We start from the raw sequence: 23,215 nt of genomic DNA on the forward strand, positions 1-23,215 counted from the left end.
TACTCACTAGGCTCTAGGATGTTGTTTACTGTGGAGAAAGAATGTTTCATTCATCTAAATAACAGTGTCATCATCTTGCAACCTATCCATCAGTAGTTGGTTTCAAGTCACTGGCTCTCTTCTCTTGCCTTCCCTGCTTAATCAATATGGTCAGCAATAATACATGAGTTGAGCCTGCCTCTGTACCTGCCTGTAACTGCCTCAGTGATTGTTTTCTCATCCTCACTGTACAATGTGCAGCTGCCTTTTTAACTCTGACCACCTTATTATCCCTCTCGCCAGGGCATTTTCCCCCAACTCTCATTTGCACTACACTTCAAGACTAACAATACTCTTCACTGTGTGTTCCCTTGACACTGCCATGACTTCTTGTCTCCATTAACAAATACTCCTATTATTCCTCATCAGCCCCCCTGCCCACTTCTTAGTTTTCTCTTTATTTCTCCTCTTCTTTCCACTCAGTTTTGTTCCTTGTTAAAAAACAGGGTGGTGAATGGGACTCCAACCATACTCTGCCTCATCCACGACCCCTTGTAGCATGTAGCTTGTTATTGGGTTTATAAAATGTACTACTTCCTCTAGGAGAATCACTATCATTACAAGGGATGGTTAACTGCAGCTACAATTCTTTGAAGTATTCCTCTTCAAGTCAAAAACCGTAGTGCATGTGTTAGACAGTGCTGCACAAAAACAGTCAGACTAATTCATATGACTGTTGTGTGGGTTAATGTGCCTGGGTTTTTAGGATAATTTGTTATTTGCAGAAACACTGGTGAGTAACAAGCGCTCCAGTGACGCAAGCTACTAAATCAATCCCAATCTGAGCATGTCCACTTACTCTCTCTTCTTGCTGCACTACCAACATATTGAGCAGGCATCTTCCTGGATGCAGGAGTAACCCAATCAAATGCATCATGGGAATACCTTTATATGCTCGACTGTGCAGATGCAAAGCATTCTCTTTGAGGAAATATACAGAAATCAATAACTCAAAACCCTGCTTCCTCTCAGTTCTTTTAAAAAGTTCAAATTACCCCTATGGAACTATGGAAATTACATGAAAGTTTTGTTTTTAGACTCGACTCAACTGAAAGAATGGTTCTGCTTAACTTAACTAAAATGGAGGAGTGAATTAGCAGGTCATTCTACCTGAGCTTGGGATTTTGTTACACACTTAAATTGGGATTGAGAATAAAAAGGCAGAAGATAGTGTTAGAATGCCTGGGAGATGCATAATTTTAGCTTTCTCTCATTCCTTTTCTGCAGGGAAACGAGCTTAGGAATTCAATCAGCTTTGGAGAGCCAAAGCTGTATTTGATCCAGCTCCGTCTTGGTGTCTGTGTCCTATGTCCATGAGTGGAAAAAAAAGAAAACAAACAAGAAAAAGACGATATTCAACCAAACAGCAGCAGAGCGTAAATATAATGCAGTGCCATTTCAGAAAAGCCAAGGATGTCCTGGCTGCATACATCTAAATTACTCTTTCAGGAAAGAGAAACAAAATTAAACCTAAAAAACTTTTTACAAGACTCTGTCTTCTTGCCATCTGGCTCAGGCACTTCAATCTCTGTTACACCTTTATGCTGTTGGCTGAACACAAGCAAGTGCTGTGGTATTGATCCAGTTGTATACCCCTTTTATTATCTCTTCTCCCATCCAAAGGCAGCTTTCCGCTTTGATAGCACCACTGTTGTAGAAAAGCATAAATTCTCAAGCCCATTTGCTGTGAGGGGGCGGATAAATGGATGTGAAATCATGCCATGAAAAGCCAACATGGCATGGTGGGGAATTTTATCCTGAGCTCATTAGGAAAAGCATGTTTCCTTCTTTGTGCACTGTAATTGTACAGAATATGCTGATAAATGTTTTTTTTCTCTCTTATGCCCACATTTTCATGAATGTGTTTTAATTGGGGATGTTTGTTTGTTTGAGCTTTTGTTCTGCTGATATACTTTGGCACACTAGGCGTGGGAGAAATCAAGTTTGGCTTCAGCTTGTCAAACTAACAGTGGGCCATAGAGGAGGTGAGGAAGAGGGTCCCAAAGCCTCTCCATGCTTTGTGACAATAGAGCAGCTGTGTGTCAGGGAGACCAGGGTAAATAGGGTAGTGTGGAGTCACAGAGCTGCCCTGATCAAAGGCGTCTCTCTCAATTTGCTGTCAGAGTTTCTGCATCCTCTCTGTTGCTTCCCTGCGCAGGCTGACTGACCAGCAAAGACACTGGACAAATGTGGATGGAGCACAGACCCAAGAGAAAATTGTGAGAACAGTGCCACAAACACATATTATAACCAGTCTTAGTGTATAAATCTAGAGGTGCAACAGGTTGGAATTCAGAAACCCCCATACTCCATATTCCCTTTAAGACCCAGTGTTGTCTTTTATGTTAAGAGAAAAAGCTGCATAGGTATGAGATGGAACAGCAGCTTTTTTGGGGGGGATGTACCTGCACACATGCTTACCCACCTCTGTTGTCTCATTCCTCCATGTCTGAGCAAACTGCACACGTGACAAAAGGCCCTGAGGTCTGTTGTTCCAACAGGTATGCTAATAAGATTAACTAGAAGGAGGAATTTCTCTCTTAGTGCTCTTTCCTCATAGATGTGCCATGCCTCAGGGGAATGCTATGCATATATTACATTCCTGCACATGGATTAGTTTTTGGAAGTATGTGTGTGTAGTTTTGCATCTGTGTGTTTGTGCAGAAGTTCTACATTGCGTACCTTAAGAGAAACACAGATGCTCTGATGTCTTGATCAGCTACCTCCCTGTTTTATCACATCCTCCCTCTCCGTTTATATTTTATCAGAGCTGCAGGCCATCTCCAATTAGCAGAGCTTTCCTATTTCAACTTTGTCCCAGTGTGCATATCTTGACCTCTTTCCCACACACTGAGATCACAGTGAGGTGATGCATGACTGCTCGTGATTGAGCCCTCCTTAGCTAACAGGTGCTATCATCTCTGCAAACCTTGTCGGCTCCTCACACTCATAGCCCCCTCAAAAGCTGTAAAAGATGAACAAATGTGTAAATTATATGATCACAAAGAGAGTCACAGCATGAAATCCCAGACTGAATGAACACTGAAAGTGGACGTTTGGATAAGGATAAAAAATGTGTTGAATTTCAGAGGTGGAGGTAGTTTCCTGGATTTCTGTAGGCGGACCCTGGTGATTTTCATCTCTGTTGGCCGATACTGTCAGTCTAAAGATATCAAAGCAACACCAAATGTTGATGTAGGAAATAGCCCAGTTTTAAAAAACACTGTCATTGAATTAGGGCAGATGTTGGGAGTTTTTGCTCCCTGCAGGCCCCATGAAAAGCCCAGAAATAACCCAGAACCCATTTGATTAATATTACAAGATGGCTTGGTTCTGTTATCTGGACAAGGCTGAAAAGCTCCCTCTCTCTGTCTCCTCCCCCTCATTGCTCTATCCATTTTGGTACAACATGTTCCTCCAGGTTTTGCCTCCACTTCCCTCCCTCCAAATCACAGTCTCTGCCCTGTAGCCCCTGGGTGAGAGATGATTACACCTTCCAAGGCAGAAATTGAACTGAGAGCTTGGCCCTGACCTCACTCACACAAGTCCACCTCCACTCATCTTACAGAAACGTCAACCACTGAGATGATGTATACCAGAGGAATTAATACGGAAATGGGATAAAAATGTATTATATGAAGTAAATTACGGATCATGTTGATTCATTTTAACACACAAAGCAATGTGCTCTGTTGATCGATAAGCGCATGCAACACGCCACGTCCATCCCACCACACAACGCTGTTTGGAACTAGCAGGACAACAGACCAAAGGCTGCAATTTCTAACTCACTAAGCTCCCAGGCTAAATGACAGGTAGTCAATGGCCTGCTTCTCTGCATGCTATATCTCCCACGGAGTCAGTAACAAACTCATTTTCACTACAAGAAAGAACCACAAAGACTTCCAAAGCCTCCCCATAGTTCTGTTGGTGAACTGTGAGAGTGGAGAAGGAGAACGAGAGAAGTAGATATAAAAGCAACGAGAGGCTGAGGCTGAGGCTGAGATGGAAAAAAAATGAGGGGAAGATGTGATGGATTCAAAAGAAGGGAAAGAGAAGTTTGAAGTGAGAAGAGATAATGTCAAGGTTGGGGGAGGGAAAGTAAGAAAGAAGGAGGAAGGGAGGGGGGACAGTGAGAAAGCTACACACTTTCTGGGCTTATTTACACGTAGCTGCCAGTATGACAGGTAATTTGGGCAAATTCTCCACAGAGCCTGCAGCAGACGGTGGGGGGATAAACACGAAAGGAGAGAGCAAAAGAGAGAAAAAAGAAAAGGGGAGGAGAGAAGGAAAGGAACGAGGATAGAGCACTGAGGAAGACGTGCACAGACTACCTGACATGGCTTGAGTTGGGTCTGAGAGCAAGACAGCAAATAGGTTTTGAGATTACAATCAGGGGAGAGGGGTGGGATAGGAGGTGCGGGTGAAGAGATGGAAGGATGAGGGTGTGTTGGGAGGAGGAGGAGGTTGACACAGAGGTGGAAGTCATCCTGTTGACAGTCTGATCATTTTATTTATCTGTAGCAAGGAAGAGATATCAAAAGCACTTTTTAATTCAATTTCTCTTGTCTTGCTGAGATCATGCAAAAGGCAGGAATGGATGAAGCAAAAGAAGAAGAGAGAAACAAAGTAATTTCCACATCCCCTGATTTATTCACGTTTCTCTAATTCGCTCTTCATCTGTGTGTCTGTGTGAAAGCAGGTGTGCACACACAATTTATTGTGCATGTATGTATTCCACTCTGTGCACTTTACATTGGGGGTGAAGCAAGCCTGTTAGTATTTCTGGAAATCTGTTCTTGTTTAACTTGTGGCTGTCTGTCAGTGCTCAGAGCCAATTAGAAAACACTTGTTAATGGAGCGAGTGCTCCTCTTCCCACTACTGTGTGTTTGTGTGGGTATGATGACTTTATTCTTCTTTGCACCAACACAGTGACAGCAGCAGAGGTGTGAAAAACAGTGAAATGGTGAAAGAGATAACGAGGAGGTGGGGTCTGCACACTGCACTGGTTACCACTTCCTATGGTGACTTCATTAGCAGGAAAAGCACTTTTGGTACCGTGTTGACCTTTTCACTCAGCCTGCACACACACACACACACACATAGTCATGAGTGTGTGATGCACAGACATACAGTGGTGTGAAAAAATGTTGGCCCCCTTCCTGATTTCTTATTTTTTTGCATGTTTGTCACACTTTGTTTCAGATCATAAAACAAATTTAAATATTAGTCAAAGATAACACAAGTAAACACATGTAGTTTTTAAATGAAGGTTTTTCAGGTTCAAGTTTATTTGTCATATGCATGTCAACACAGGGCCAACAGTACAGTGAAATGTTTAAGACGAGAAGAGCCAGTCAACTTGTATATGTGAGTGTGCGTGTGTGTGTGTGTGTATTATTGCACATGGTCACATACTATACATGATTTACATTAAGATTGCATTGCACAATGTTGATGAATAAATTTAAGGTGTCCTAGTGCAGTCATTCCTTTAAAACAAGGATTTTAGTGTCTAAAGCTTTCTTAGAGCTGTACTTTTAAACAGGTTTTTGTGTCCAGAAACGTGGTGTGTTATGTAATTATTACACCACACAGCTATCCATTCGAGTTAAGAATCCTAATAGCCTAGTGATAGAAACTGTCCTTCCATCTGTTAGTGCGTGCGGACAGGCTCCTGTACCGCCTACCAGATGGCAACAGAGAGAAAAGTCTGCGTGCAGGGTGGTTGTGGTCCTGGATGATGCTACGTGCTTTCTGCAGGCATCATCTGTGATATATATCCTGGATGGACGGGAGCGTGCTTCCAGTAATGTACTGTGCCGTTTCCACCACTTTTTGCAATGCTTTCCGGCTTTGGCTGGAGTGCAGTGTGTGTTGTCCAGGAAAGGTCATTTGTAATGTTGACTCCAAGGAATTTGAAGTTGTTCACTCTCTCAACCTCGGCGCCATCCATGTAGATAGGGGAATGTCCGACCCTTTGCCTCCTATAGTCCACTATCATCTCCTTTTGACGTTCAGAAGAAGGTTATTGTCCATGCACCAGCTGGTCCATGCACCAGCCTTTTATTATTAAGGGAACACAAAATCCAAAACTACATGGCCCTGTGTGAAAAAGTGTTTGCCCCCAAAACCTAATTGGTTTGGCTAACCTAACTGGTTGGGCCACCCTTAGCAGCAACAACTGCAATCAAGCGTTTGTGATAACTTGCAATGAGTCTGTTACAGTGCTGTGGAGGAATTTTGGCCCACTCATCTTTGCAGAATTGTTGGAGGGTTTTCGAGCATGAACCGCCTTTTTAAGGTCATGCCACAGTATCTCAATAGGATTCAGGTCAGGACTTTGACTAGGCCACTCCAAAGTCTTCATTTTGTTTTTCTTCAGAGGTGGACTTGCTGGTGTGTTTTGGATCATTGTCCTGCTGCAGAACCCAAGTTCGCTTCAGCTTGAGGTCACGAACAGATGGACGGACATTCTCCTTCAGGACTTTTTGGCAGACAGCTGAATTCATGGTTCCATTCATCACAGCAAGTCTTCCAGGTCCTGAAGCAGCAAAACAGCCCCAGACTAGCACACTACCACCACCACCATAGTTTACTGTTGGTGTGATGTTCTTTTTCTGAAATGCGGTGTTACTTTTATGCCAGACGTAATGGGACACACACCTTCCAAAAAGTTCAACTTTTGTCTCGTCAGTCCACAGAGTATTTTCCCAAAAGTCTTGGGGATCATCAAGATCTGATCATCAAGATTTCTGGCAAAACCGAGACGAGCCTTTATGTTGTTTTTGCTCAGCAGCGGTTTTCGTCTTGGAACTCTGCCATGCAGACCATTTTCGTCTCTTTCTTATGGTGGAGTCATGAACAGTGACCTTAACTGAGGCAAGTGAGGTCTGCAGTTCTTTGGATGTTGATGGGGGGTCTTTTGTGACCTCTTGGATGAGTCGTTGCTGCGCTCTTGGGGCTCTCACTGTGGTTCGCTGCAGTCCCAAAGCTTTAGAAATGGCTTTATACATTTTTCCAGACTGATAGATCTCAATTACTTTCTTTCTCATTTGTTTTTGAATTTCTTTGGATCTCGGCAGGATGTCTAGCTTTTGAGGATCTTTCTCTACTTCACTTTGTCAGGCAGGTCCTATTTAAGTGATTTCTTGATTGCGAACAGGTGTGGCAGTAATCAAGCCTGGGTGTGGCTAGAGGAATTGAACTCAGGTGTAATAAACCACAGTTATGTTTTATCGGGGGGGCAAACACTTTTTCACACAGGGCCATGTAGTTTTGGATTTTGTTTTCCCGTAATAATAAAAACCTTCATTTAAAAACTGCATGATGTGTTTACTTAACTGTGTTTATCTTTGACTAATATTTAAATTTGTTTGATGATCTGAAACATTAAAGTGTGACTAACAAAAAAATAAGAAATCAGGAAGGGGGCCAACACTTTTTCACACCACTGTACATGAATGCTTGAGTGTGCACTGACAGCCACAGTCCCACTGGTACCAATCCGTCTTTCAGGCTTTTGAATTCACCTAGATTCACACTGAAAATATTCCTGGTTAATAACAAATGTGCACATGTGTATAAGTTATACACACATACAAATATGGAATAACATACACAAAACAATTTAACTTTTTGATTCAGGGTATCAAAGTATGCACCATCTGTTCCCACCTAGCTCAGTGTAGCGAGTATGCCCCAAGCAAAACAGCAGTCTCACAGTTTATGATATAGGAAGAGTGGATGAGCAAAAGGGGTCCAGCACAAAAAGGATGTGTGTGGGGGATCTAGAATTGAATGAAAAAGAAATGGTAAGCAGATGGGTCGAGAGAGGAACACCCAAAGGCACAGAAAGAGACTTCAGAAGGAAACTCAGTGAAAAAAGGAAATGGGTATTACGAAAGATGTAAACATGTAGTAAAAACAAACCTAGAGCTTCAAACTACAAACAACATGCAACAAGCAGTGAGGACAGAGGTTCACAGGTGGCAACAGAACCAACAGGAGGGCTGCATGAGCATGGGGAGGTGTGAGAATGGGGTGGTGGGTTGAAGAATCAGTGCAATGAAATATAATCAAAGACGTAGGGGAAAGGATTACCTCCTTTGCTTCAGTGGAGTATGTAATTGTGGTAAAAAAAAACACTGACTTGCAGGAACAACAAAACACAATTGTGCCACAGAGAGCTGAGTGTGATACTGGGAATTAGCAGCAGTGATAAAGATGGAGATAACAGTGAGAAGATGGGGAAGAAAGATTCGGGTGATTATCAGTGTTGATGATAACAGTGTTGGTGGTTATCATAATGAAGGTGGTGAAGATCAAATGTGGAATAATGTCTTGATGATATGACAAAAAAAGATGTCTTGATTAAAATTGCTGCTGATGCCAGTGATGATAGTGGTATTTTGTTGACACAATTTTAATCACAGAGATTCCAGATTTTACATATTCTGCTGTAATTCATTATTGCAGGAAGGCCATATGCATCGCATAATTCCCTTTGGTTTTTTGCATTTTAGAATATAGTCCCCCATGCAACTTCATGAATATTCAACCAAACAATACTGCCCTGGGATGTCAACACTGGTGTCAATCACTTGGTTTTATTTTAAACCATGTATGATTGGTAACCAGAAAATTAAATTAGGCCTATGTGGCCATTTTATACCAACAGTAGAAAATTATTACTTTAAGCTTTCAAGTTTTTCCACTCTTTTTCCCCGTATTTGGTGACAGCCCACCCCACTTCTTGCCACCCATACTGATGAGTTGCCCACTACCTAGCCTGAGGCTCTGGTAAGTAGCATCCATAAAGGCCAGCACAAGTGTGGAAATTGGCAATAAAGATAAATTATTGCTATTTGTCTGTTGAGTTCAAAACAAAAAAAAAGGTGTTTGAATTTTTAAGGTAATGCCATCTAGTGGTCAGTTTCACAACAACTCCAGTGACTCAGTCTGTTATAGGCTGATAAGAGAAGGGATTTACTTGGATCCCAGGAGAGTTATTGTATTGTGTTGTCTGGATTGAGAGTATCAAATGTAATGAGTGGTGAGTAACGTGTGTCTGTTAACATCTGTGTAATGTTATGTCATTAAAAAATAAGTAGACATCCAGTGATCATCACATCATTTCATCAGATGTATGGTTTACCTAGATTTTGGCTGCTTCATTTCACAGAACTGTAAACATGCTGCTTATATTTATTATTTTTAGCAACTATTTACCACCATATCCATGTGACTGACATCTAAACAAGTTGTAGCCGCAGAAAATGATATAATTACCAATATAGTATAATGGTACAATGGTATTTTCAGAAATTTGAAACTTTACACATGCTGGTTGACACAATGATGTTGTATGAAAATTATTTAGTATTAGTACTATTTTATTGGCAGAATTAGCATCTTCTTCTTTTCCTTTCGGCTGCTCCCTTCAGGAGTCACCACAGCGAATCATCTGCCTCCATTTAACCCTATCCTCTGTATCCTCCTCACCCACACCAACTATCCTCATGTCCTCCTTCACTACATCCAAGAACCTCCTCTTTGGTCTTCCTCTAGGCCTCCTTCCTGGCAGCTCTAACCTCAGCATCCTTTTACCAATGGATTCACTGTCCCTCCTCTGAACATGTCCAAACCATCTCAATCTGGCTTCCCTGGCGTTTTCTCCAAAACATCTAACATGAGCTGTCCCTCTGATGTCCTCATTCCTGATCCTATCCATCCTCGTCACTCCCAGAGAGAACCTCAACATCTTCAGCTCTGCTACCTCCAGCTCTGCCTCCTGTCTTTTTCTCAGTGCCATTGTCTCTAAACCAGACAACATTGCTGGTCTCACCACTGTCTTGTCCACCTTTCCTTTCATTCTTTTGTCACACATCACACCTGACACTTCCCTCCACCCGTTCCAACCTGCTTGCACATGTCTCTTCTCTTCTTTTCCACACTCTCTGTTGCTCTGGACTGTTGACCCTAGGTACTTAAAATCCTCCACCTTCTTCCCCTCTACTTCCTGTAACCTCACCATTCTGCTTGAGTCCCTCTCATTTACACACATGTACTCTGTTTTACTGCAGCTAACCTTCATTCCTCTCCTTTCCAGAGCAAACCTCCACCTCTCTAGATTTTGCTGCTCCCTGGTCCCACCTCCATCTTGAAGTCCTCTGTCACCCCTACAGCACACCTCACCACTGTCTTACAGCTCTCATACATGTCCTGCACCACTCGAACATACTTCTTTGCCACTCCAGACTTCCTCATACAAAACCACAGCTCCTCTCTTGGCACCCTGTCATGAGCTTTTTCCAAATCTACAAAGAGACAATGCAGCTCCTTCTGGCTGGCAGAATTAGCAAAGTTTGGTTTTTAAATACAGATTTACCAATGCTTGGTGTATGCTTGTTACCTCTAACTGGAAGCTGGTAGTAGCTGGTAGTTGCATGCTTTGATTAACTGGTCTTTACTCTAACTTCAATCTTAGAAAAGTTCAGTTATGCCCTGACTGTGTTGCTTTACACAGGTAATGTATGGCAAGGTCATCTGTCAACCCCATGTAATTAAGTGGGTGGCCTAAAAATGCACCTTTAGGATACCATTAACCCTAACAAGGCTGTGTAAACACAGACTAAATACACCACGAAACACACATCTGTGGTTAGAGTGAGTGGGAGAGTAAAGAGGAAAATCCATTTTGTGAATATTGGATTTCATTACAAGGGTGAAAAAACAGCTTTTCTCTGGATCATTCTTTAATGACTCAAAGTCCACATGCATGAATCTTTTAGCAGTGGCTGTCTGTTTGATAAGGGAGCAGGAATAAGAAAAAAAAGAAGGGAGAGCCGTTTCTAGACCAGGGCTGAGCACCTGGATCAGGGACAATCTTTTGCACTGGTAGGTCATTCTATTGCAGACACAAAAAGAGGCCAAGTGGGGATTCAGTTCTCAGACACACTTGTTGCACACTTCCCTTATTTGTGGCAACCTGCAAAGGAGAAACGGTAGATTTAGCACCTGGGTATTGGGTTTGTGTCAAATTGTAAGGGCATGACTTATTTTTTGGATGCTTGAGGCTGGGCTTATTTCTTGTTTATAGTTTGTTTTCAAAATGAGACAAAAACTTGCATCTGTGAGCTTCTTCCCCTCCAAACTGATTCTCACTGATTGCTCAAGAGATCAGCCTTCTCACTTTATTCTTGTCCTCTCTTGAGCCACTAGACTCCACCACCCTTCAGTTTGGTTTGTCATTAGCAATTTACAAAGAATTCACCTTTCTGACCCAATTATTTGAGCATGTGGTACAGCAGATGTGTCAGTCTGATTTGCATGCAACACAAATCCAACAGCTGCATATTTTCTGTCTTATTCTGGAAATGGAGGTTTGTCACATTGAATATATTTTGTCCCTAAAATGTTGTGTTTCCACTCTAAAAGATGCTCCCTTAATCAATCAGTGATTCAAAGGTGAATGACACGATGAGTAACTGCAAGGAACAGCAATAAAGCTAACATCCTAGCCAGGGAACATGATGTAAGTTAATATTAGTCAGTGCAGAACTGCCGAGTTGATATGTCACATTTAGTTATGTTGGGATTCTGCTGTTCAAACCAGGAGTTTGTGGTTATATCAAAGCACATGGGTATTCAACACAGAATATATGAAACTGGGATATATGCAATCAAACTGCCAAGATCTGAAGTTTAAGGCTACTATGAAAAAATCAAAGATATTATTAATCACTTGTAATTAAAATAAATCCCACATTGGTATTGCTTTACTGAGCTTTTCTGCTGTTTGTGTTGCTACTTAACATTAGCAGCTTTAACAGAAGTTGCAGGTGAAGTAACAAAGGCATGAAATGAATGCAGCAACCAACCTGGCAGGACTAATAAATAAAACAGCCCACCAAGGCCAGGCATAGACCTCCATATGGTGTGCTTCTCTCTCAACCAACTCAATCTGACTCATCCATCCTTTGTGGAAAGCACAGTCCATCCCAGGAGTGGCCTTAAGCTTTCCATCCCAGCCAGTTACTTCTCCTTTTTTTACATTCTTTGTTTCCAGCATAGCTGGCATAGTACAGAGGCAGAATAATCAACTTATAATAATCATAATAATCATGACCTAATGCCAAATGCTAACTGATTTCACACACCTTTGCATGAGAAAATTAGCATCATCATAATGTGATCCACTTTTTCCACTTTGGAGATACTTGTAATATCACGTCATGTTGACGGTTAGTTACAGTTATCATTTGTACGACTAGTTCTATTGAGTGAAGTGCCCTACACTGCTTTTATATATGAAAAAGAAATTGTGTTATCTGAACTGAATTGAATTTCACAAAAAAGAATGTTAACCATCTGATGTAAGACACAGAAGTTGGATACCATGTGATTCATTTATATGAAAATGTACATACATTTGCTATATTAATACATATACAGGTGTTGGAAAAATATTGGTATTTATTATATCTGTGTTATAATGATCACAATGGTGATGCCAGTTTTATGTCAAGTTTGAATTCAATTTTATTTGCATGTATAGCATCAAATCACAATAAAAATGATCCTCAAGGCTCTTTACAGTCATACATTATCATCATCTCCCAACATGTGCTGTAGCGTACTTCCTGGATAGACTATTGGATGGTGTTACCTTTTAATAAGCATGGCATGAGTAGAGTTATTAATATCTGGTCACTCTCATTAAACCTGCCGCAAAGGGAGTATGTTACTGCAGCACCACAGGGAAACCACATCTTTTATTACAAGTTTTGAAGATGAGGTGGTCCCCAGGTAATCAGGGCAGACACAGAAGGCTGACAGCTCTGATTGTACTTTATCACATGTCGATATTCTCTAGAAAAAAGCAGATGGCCTTAGGTTGTGCACTTATGTCTGAAAGTTTGAGCTGAAAGCAACAATGTGTGAGTGGGCACGTTAAGAAGACTGAGGGGTTCTGGGGCTGAGCACTAAAGCACAACTTATAGAACACAAACTAACTGGGTTTTATATTATAATAAATGTGGCATTTCTGTAATGCTATTTTATCCACTTTCATGTTTGACTGTGTAATTGCTGTTTTCTGAATTGAAATGTTGCCATTTCAAGCACATAGAATTTCAAAGCCATCCAGCCTATAGGGTTTGACAACTTGTGTTGTGCCATCTTTGCTTTCAGCCTGCGCAGCACACTTATATAAAAGAGAATCTCTGCTCATTTAGAAGTCCTGCTTTAAGAAAAAAAACTGCACTACTGTCAAAATCCTGACAACAGACATCTATATACTTGAGAATAAAAACCTCACTGTGATGCAGGGAACAGAAAGGAGGTATTAAATAACAGGCTGTGGCTGAACAGTTCTTATTAACTCCATGAAATCAAACATATTTATTCAGACTTCATACAAAGTTTTAGTGACAAATCATGTTTTAATAAGGTGCAATCCATTACATATAGTTAATGATGTCATTGTTTTAATGGTCTGAAATAATTTTACCTTAAGGCATCATAAGTCCTCACATTAATTCACCACATAAAACTAGTATGGTAAAAAAAAAACTAATTAAAGGAAAATCAATATCACTACCAGAATTCCCTCCAACATTTTTATTTATTTATATATTTATATATGCTCTTTAACTGTAGGGCTGAATTGAAATGCAATGTTTTGCAAAAACACTTTGAACTGTAGTCGATCAGCTGTTTTCTACCTGCCACCCCACCTCCCAAAAAAGAAAAAAAAATCTTAATAGAAACCCAGTGTCAATACAGCTTGATAATGATGGATTCGTGAAAGAATCAATCACGTCAGCCTGATTGAGAAAACACCTGCACTGTCTGGCCCACATTTGTCATGTTTGATTTAACTGCCTCCCTGCAGTATCCAGATCAATTCTGATTACAGCTGTCAAACCCAAAATAACAAACAAACATAACAGAAGGTTTGATAAAGCTGATATTTACAATAAAAGGCCAACATTAAGTTTAATACGTGTTGAACTGGACAGTTTATTTTCTCTGATTTAGATATATTTGATTTAGATCTTCAGCACTGTGGGTTTTATACTGAAAAAAGATTTTTATTTTTTCCTTTGCAAAACTCAATTTTTTTTATCTGGAACCTTATCACAATTTGTTTGCAAATGGTGTCCGTTCAGCACACTGTTTTTTTTTTTTTTCCATTTTATAGTCCTGTTTAAAGGCATTCTATTGCATATTTTTCCAACCTGTCTATCTCAGAAAAATATTTTTCTTTTTCAAAATGACACAGCCCAAAATCAAGAAAAAACTCAAATATCTTTTAGTGTGTCTCAATCTGGTATAGATATTGACTTGTCAGCAAAAATATGTTGTATTGGAGTACTGTTGCCCAACATTAAGCAACTAATTGCCCTTTTCTGACACCTTCATTATTTCTTAATGGAATTGGAGGTCTGCTGGCCAGATAAAGGTCACATCGATACAGCCGGTACCCCCTTAATGGGGAAAACAGTGTGATGTTATGCTGCAGTGACAAAATGATTTCATTTCTATGGGGGGGGGGGCGACCTATACGGCACATCTTACCTAGTGTCAGCTGGTATGGCTAATGGATGGGTTGGTAAAATGTATGATTTTATGTATTCAATAAATTTGGCACTTTTTCAGTATATCAAATGCAGCATTAACCCAGAGCACTTTGAATAAAATGAAATATCAGGTTCTGAAAATAGTTTTTATTGATACATTTACATGTTCTCTTAAACTGCAATAACTGTTGCAATTAGGAGTAGACAGCAGCTCAGCACGGACAGTAATGTTTATTCAAAATTTGACTTCCATTTCTGGAATGATATTTTGCATTTTGCAGCATAGCCTTGAAATGTCTCAACAAAGAAAGGGATTTCTGAGCTGAAATCACACTGGCACCCCAGTAATATTAGACAACAAATTAGCATTATAGCATTATTCACCCATATCCCACAATGAAAAAAGGAACAATGTGATCGAAGCACAGCTGAAAGCTACACCATATCCTTGAAATATTTTAAATGATGTCTGAGTTGAATACTGTGCACAACCACCCACATGCAGGTCCAAACACTAATGAAATTTCACTCTGTATTACAAAACTGGGAAAAGCAGCACAGGCTTTTAGCATTATCCAACCCCACATCTAATTAGTGAAATATCATAACACAATAACACAGCATCTTCTTCCCCCTAACCCAATTAATAGTCTATTGCTGCACAAATGTTTGATGAAATCTCACCTAACATCCCAATTACCACAATAGTATCACAATACTACAAATATATTTTCTTCAAAGAATATTACTTTGATCTTTTTCTTCAAAATGTGTGTCCCAATTTTAACATCTAATACCCCAAGGACACTGAGAAGGAAATCAAAATCTTTGAAGAAACTGTTGAACGTTTCCTGTAAGTCTGTTTATGGAGCTGTCACAGCCTTTCGTAAAACTCTGCCTAACTGAGTCTTTACTGTCAGGATGTCGTGCTAATATGGGCACTTTATTACAAGAAATTCCCACCAGCACCGTCACAGCTGGAGTGGGAGCCACGTGCTGGCCTTAAATGACAGGAGAATTCTGGCATATCTCTTAATCATAAACTCACAGTGGACACAAAGCCCTGTCTACCACTGGGGATTGTTTGTTTTCCTAATTATGAAGCTTTCCAAATAGCAAAACCAAAACATGTAGTGATGGTATTTTATTGTTGTCTTTACTGACAATTACAAAGAGTATCTAAATCTAATTTATGTATCCTGTGAATTCTTGACAAACCACTCATGATGTGGGCGCACTGCATGAGCATCTTATTAGAGGTGTGCTGTCTCACTGGAATGACTCCCTAACCACTGGCATACCACATTAGCTCCAGCTCCTTAATGCAGCAATACCACACAACAAGTGACCCTCAAACAATTTTACCCCTCCCACTCACAACACTATCACCCAAACACAGTTTTCATTGGCAGGATAAACCTGCCATGTTTTTTATGCCACCTAATCATCTGCCTGCACAACCAATCCATCTCGATCACTGCCTGTTGCAGGTCTTTGAATCCCTCCTCCCCTTCCTCCCTCACACCATCTGTCTCCCTTCCCTCGCTCCCTCCCAGCAGCCCTTCTTCAATCATTTTTTCATAACTCTTCCATCTTTCGGGCCTGTCCACTCTCATAAGCTCCCTCTGTCTTTTTCCCTCAGCTGCTTCTCACACTCTGCATTAAACATGCATATCACACTGCACACGTTGCATGTAATATACGTCTTGTGTGTGCAAATTTCATGGCAATATGAGGACATATCAGCTGATGATTGGAGCGTGGTGGCACTGATGTTGGCCACGCCTCATTCACAGCAACATGGTTATTATCTCAGCTGCTGACCGGCTCATTATCATTTAGAACTGCTTGCTGCACAAGCTACACACCCACACAGTCTGTTGCTAACTCCTGACAGGAATTAGAATTATGTGAAAGTCAAGAAAAGAGAGATTTTTACAGTCACTATTATGTAGTGCCAAAGTCCAGGGGCCCAGCCTCTCGTATGCCTTTTTTTTTTGTTCCCATAGGAGACAGTATTGGTATGTGGTGCTCGTTAGCACACCCTGTGTCGCTTCTCCACCCCACACTCATGCCTTCTCTCTCTGTCTATTAAAGTGTGGGACACAATTATGGGCATTCTCTGTCTCTCTTTCACCCTCCATCTCTCTCTCTCACTGTGAATGAGAGTCTGGAACACAATTACCCCTGTTCTCCGTCTTTCTTGCACTTTATCCATCCCTCCCTCTCAGTCTCTCTCTCTCCACCACTTATGGCTTCAGGAGAAGTCTGTGAAGGGAGCAGCTGCTGAAATATTTATTGATCTGTTTTCCTCAGTTTTATTTATTTCCCTCTGTTCCCTCTTGCCCTCCCTTCCCCTCTGCACAGACCCAGAAACACCTTCAGCACCATGAGATGTCAGAGGCGGCGGAGGGGCTGAAAATCCACAACATGAAACCGTTATTTAGCATTTGTTGCTCCCAGTAGTTTTACCTGTGTAAACAAAACAAGAGGCACGAGGGCGGGATGAAGGCAAATGTGAGAACAACAGCGTCAGCTGCAGCAAGAACAGATGCGGCACAGATTGAGCCGTGAGACAGGTGGATTGTTCGGCATATTTTGATGATGGCATCCGCTGCAGGGGGTTGCTGACAGGAAACACCAAGGTGCAGCTCTTTTTTTGTCAGTGTAAAGGAAGTTGTACACAACTGCAGGCTATTGAAGTAGTAGTAGTCATGGCAACAATGCCCTAAGCAATTCTAATTACAATGGTAGCAGTGTTACCACTGGACTAAATGGATTCACTGATGAATCTGACGTTATCTCTGCATAATTAAAGGGCTTTCGTGCTATCGTATGTCCCTGTGGTAAATATCAGCGCAGTTAACCGGGAGTTTTGAGGTTAGTCTAACGGCAAGCAATCCAGAAGTCGCTTGAAACTAATGTTTCTCTCAGGCCTTCTGTTGTAGCACAAATGATTAAACTTACAGACACACACACAAGGATCACACATATAAACATATGCTGAGACATAAAACACACACACAAAAGGCTAAGTCCCATCACTAGGCATGGTGTGCATTAGTGCCTGAGCCTTTTCCACTGATTTGCCGGCAGGCTGCCTGTCTTTTGGTAATGAGGACAGGGAGACAAGCGGGACCCTAGTCCCTCCCAGCTCCCCTAGGACACACTGCCTACACTAATCTGGACTGTGTTTCCCATGATGCTACATGTAACTCCCTGGTACAAAAAAAGACTAGAAGGAAGAGGAATAGAGGCAGGAAAGTCACACAGCACTCTCTCCCCCTTCATTCCTTTTAAACATGTAACATGGACATCACCAAACAAGAGACATGCCTTTTCCTCCCTCACTTTTCCCTACAGACAGCTCAATCTGCAGTGTGGACTCAATCTTTGAAAACCAAAGGGAAGAAATGTTCACTGTACTCAGGGAGCTTTGATTTTCTCCATATGAACACTATTGAAAAGAGATCAATGAGAGTTATTAATAACCCCCCTGATGCGTATATATATATATAAAGACGTCCCCTCGTCTCCCTCATGGCTGGGCTCCATTGGCTTTCCATTGATTTACTGCTCACACCTTTAGTGCAGGAATTGTCGAAATTCATCTTCTCACTGGCCCAAGTAAAAGAGCTATTCCACAGTGTATGTATGCATACATTTGCTTCTGTCTGTGTGTGTATTTGTGTGTGCGCGCGTGGGCTGCAGTTGATAGGAGTACACGAGCTGCCACTTACTCATGCTTCTACAGCCACTCTGCTCCCTCTTGAATGATCCTACCCTTGCACTAAATAAAACATAACCATTTTTCATTTGTTACAGTGAGAATCCACAGCTCATGTTAATGCTGTATTCACACTCAGACCAACGCAGGTCTTTAAGCTGTGACTGAGACACAGGGAAGACGAGGGGAGGTTGTAACGAAGCAAATTACTACAGTAATTAAACACAGTATAACTACCTGTCCCGAGTTGAAAGCGGTCCCAGTTCCTTTCCATTACACTGAACTCCATATATTATAACTGTAATTATAATTGCAAACAAGCCTTGCTGTAATCATTATTTATGACACTGACACTATGTGTAATTGCCAAACCCCCGAACCAATATGTGGAGCCCAGTGAACTGTTTATCAAAACCAACAGCAAAAATCTCAAGGGCATCAATGTGGTGCTACAACTGCCTACTGTTTGCAGCAACACTGTGACTAAGCCTCCTCAAAAGAATTTGAACCTGTGACCTCTCAGTCACCGCTCTGCCCAGAAAGCTCCTAACACTACACGATGCAGAGCTCTGCTTCAGCCTACATGGTCATGGATCACTTGGTCTTTACATCTTAGATTTAGAAACGCTGCAATGAGAATGAATGAAACTCAAAAACATTTTCTTTCCTGGTCCTTACATATTGCTACTGATACCTGCCAGGACTGAATTAAGAATTTGAGAGAATTTTAGAGGGGCAGCACAGACTCCGCACAATCAGATGCAAATAATTAATTCTTTTTTTTTTTTTACTATGTGCAATAGGACCACAAAATGTCATGTTCATGTCCTATCATATTGTCTTTTTGTTTCCAACTTGTTCTTACTTAACTTGGTTTTGATATATGTTTTTGCTATTGATACTGCAAGTCAATCCACCATGGGACAATAAAGACTGAAGTGAACTGGTTGTATCCTTGATGTGAATCCTTGACATCTTGAAATCCAATAAAAATACTGTACTTATTTGCACTATATTCACCAGGCTAAAACCATGGTACAGTAGCTGTTTCAGTCAATCAGAGTAAAATCTTCAACATGTTTCATATGCTTTAACATAAAAAATCTGAAGTTGGTTGTCACTCTGATGGCTTTAAAATAACAGCACTTGTTGACTTAGATATGTCAACAAGTTACTAAATAAAAAACATGTCTCAAACCTCTTTGCTAGTACACCATGATTTATTCACCACATAGCTTCTTTATCAAGTTGGTGATGAGTTTTACTTTTGATATATCAAACTCACCTATTTGTTTTCCAACACAGCACCTGTATCTGCTAGTCCTGGGTCAAAACACAGCTGGATTTTCTTGAGGTATTAACTTGGCTCCACCGTGTGTGAGGAATAGAGTCAGTGGAAGATGTTGGATGTACTGCACCATAGGCCACCACACAGCAACAAGAAAAAGAGAAAAAGTGAAATCTAGGGGAAAAACAGTCAAACCACAGACGCACTTCAGGCTAGTTAAATATCCAACCCTCATCCCTGGGGCTCTTGAGACCAAATCCAGGCCCTCTCACTCCAACACTTGCAGATAAATAAAACCTGCCAAAATGGCAAAGCTTTTCTAAGCCAAACATGGAGAACAACACAACACAGAAACCATGGATTTCAAAGGGAGGCACAAAAAGCAGAGGCCCCTCCAGAACAGGAGCGCAAGGCATCTGTTGATGCTGGCATCTTCTTGCGCTTCATCTCCAAGCCAAGACGGGTGATCCAGTTGAATGTGTATATGTGCGTGTGTGTGTGTCTGTGTGAGGGGCCAGGATAGAAGGAGGGTGTCTGCATGCTAACATGTGCAGTGTGCATTGACCCCACTTGGCCCCATATGTTGCTGAAACAAGGATAATGGGATACAAAGCTACCCTGCCTCTTTTCACCTGTGTTTCTGCCCTGTCTACCTCCTTTTACAGATCCTCCATCACAACACACTTTGTTCAGTGTAAAAGTGGGATTTCCTGTCATAATTGCATTGATGGCAGAAATCTGTTTCTTAAACAACTAAATCTAGCATTAAAATGGTGTCCTCTAATACCCTAAACTTCCTCTGCTGTGACCTATGCAGCGTTATAAGCAGAAACAATTTCTCTTGTCATCTTCACTTTTCACTGACTCAATGACAACATTATTCTCATTATCAGATCTTGCAGGTTTCTGTCATAACAGCAGTCCTCTGAGTAAAGAGTAAATTGTTCAATTTCATGTAGAGGTATGTATGGATATCTTCACTTAATGTTCCATCATCAGGAAAACACCAAAGCTGCACATTGTCTGGTCTAATAGATGAAATGAGTTTTGATTAATTAAACACAACTTGTGTGCCAGAATTATGCAGATATGTAACTGCATGTATGTGTGGGCCCTTGGTCATTCACCTTTCTAAAGTTAGTATCCTCAGACATTTGAAATAAAAAGAGAGAATTAAGGAAAACGCATGATACCACGCCGGGAGCTGACCATCATACCCATGGCAGGGCCAGGCTGGCATGCCATTGTGCACATCTGAAAAACATTCTGCTGTTTCTTAAGATGAAATGGCACTCTCTCGCTTGATAAATATTTCTTATCCATAAAGTGAAGCAGCTAAATTAATAACCATTGTCAATAGGCAAAAACATCTTCAGATGAATAAAGTACTGTAGAAGTATTACAGACATTCAGATGCATTTGTCTTAAAGCAATAATAACGAACATAATCTGCTAAACAGTGGTGCTGAAGAAGCATTTAAGCAACCACATGCCACACTGAGCTGACTCTCAGGGCCACAGATACAACGGATTATTCCACTGCTGCATGATTTATGAAGCTGTGGATGGTGCCCTTTTAACAGTCATGTTCTCCCTTTATAATGCATGCTTTCCACCTCAAAAGATGACTGTGTTGTGGACCTACAGCAACTCAGAGCAGCAAACGGGATTCCTGTCCAAAATGAATCTGAGTCACATGTGCTGCAGTGTGCACAACTCACATCAATATCCAATCATTCCTTACATGATTGGTCACACCTTCACATCAGAAAACCCACAGGTTACAAATTCAGAGGGCTGAACACTGAAATCAGACTCAATATGGTTGCAGGGTTGGTTTGTGTAGTGCTGATCTCATTGTGTTTGTGTGCTGTGTACGTCCTGCAGGGCTGTCCGTCTGCTCTCTCCCCGCTGTGGAGAAGGGGCTTGCTGTAGCAAGCCAACCATGACCAGCTGGCTCTCCTGCCCATAAGGAACTAAGGAGCAGGAGGCTATAGCCCCTCTGCATCTGCAGGTTGTTAACCTCACATCTTATTGCACTGACACATCAATTATTGTTATTAAGGGCTGGAGTAATTTATTTATTTACTGATTCCCCACAGGACGAAGGCAGGACTAATTTAGCCAGGTGTATGTAATTGTGTGTGTGTGTGCGTGTGTGTGCGAGTGTGTGTGTGTTCATGCTGGATGGTGTGGGGGATATTAAAGTGCATGGTGAGAATGCCATGCACAGCTAATATATGGTGGGACATCCAGTAGCATGATGTTAATATAAGGAGATGACATGATGTCCTGTAGACACCAACAACATAACAACACTGTTATTGTTATTCATTGTTATTCATTATGAAGCAGTTTAAAATGCCATCTGAATCAAAAGGGTTTGACTGGAGGAATTTTAGAGCAGATGAATTGACTGAGATGCGTTTGTCTCTTATGTTGAGCTGTGGTGAAGATGTTTTATGCCACTGATAAAAGAGGGAATTAAGGCTTCACTACTCAATCAGTTCATGTTTGACCCACCGCCCCCCCCCCCCCCCCCCAAAACTTGTCCATCCTTCACCATTTATCTCTGCCTGTCTCTCTCGACCTTGATTTTGAAGAGAGAACAAAACACTGCTGTTCTCTCCTGAATCTCTCTGCATTGCTTCTACCCCAACTTACATTACCCCCCACCCATACAGACACACACACACACACACACACACACGCACAATTCCAACCTCTTTGCACTAGTGGTGCGTCGCCTGCGTGGGTTACCTGCCCATTCATGTCACGTAAAAGAATGTTCACTGGAGACTGGAGATGGGAGTCTATTTTTTCCCATAGAAAATATCTTAACATGCATTAACATGCATTACTCGTTGGTTATACTGAATCATAAGGTTGGCTTTGAGATGAACCTGGCGGTGCGCTCACACGCACGCCCTCACGCACACAGGCATGCGCGCGCACAGACAAACGCACACAGCAGCTCTCTCTCCACATGTCTATCTGTCTGTGTGAGCAAATGGAAAGCTGGAGCGCAGTGGCACAGCAGACACGCGTGATTCACAAGCAGGTAGACCCCCCCCCCCCCAGCCCCCTCCTCATCATTAGTATTCACCTCCACAACCGTTTTCCGAAAATGAAAGGCGAAGGTACATGCTTAGAGGCGCAGCAGCACAGAACCGTAAGCACATCACTAAAGTAGCACGAAAAGAACTTAGCGTACCTTTCGACAGTAGAACCAGGATCAAACCAACAAACGCGTTCCGCAAGAGGGGGCAGCCCATGATGGAGTTCTGATTGATTTTCTGCTCGCTTTTGCAGCTAAAAGCCTTGGTATTCCTCCTTTACGGCACCGTTGCGGGGAATCTGTGTATAAAAACGAGCCAGAGGATGAATGTCAACAGCAATAGTCCAACGCTTCTACTTGTGACTGGATGAAAACATCAGTCTTATCCTCTTGACTTTTCCTTTTGATGACCCCGTCGGAGAGAGAGAGAGAAGCGGACAGGGTGTTTATATTTCCCTGTGTACAATCAGCCAGAAATATATTAAAGCAGCAAAAACAAATATCCCAGACACTTAGT

General features: G+C 41.5%; 1 protein-coding gene across 1 annotated transcript in view; it reads right to left on the reverse strand.

Annotated features, from left to right (window-relative positions):
* iglon5 (IgLON family member 5) overlaps positions 1-22,915 on the reverse strand; it is an 83,794-nt gene extending 60,879 nt beyond the window's left edge. Inside the window, exon 1 of the mRNA XM_026316907.1 lies at positions 22,855-22,915. Coding sequence (XP_026172692.1) covers positions 22,855-22,915 — 61 coding nt within the window. The remainder of the gene's footprint in view (positions 1-22,854) is intronic.
* Positions 22,916-23,215: the final 300 nt, after the last annotated feature.

This window comes from Mastacembelus armatus, chromosome 16 (assembly GCF_900324485.2).
Source record: "Mastacembelus armatus chromosome 16, fMasArm1.2, whole genome shotgun sequence".
NCBI lineage: Eukaryota > Metazoa > Chordata > Actinopteri > Synbranchiformes > Mastacembelidae > Mastacembelus > Mastacembelus armatus.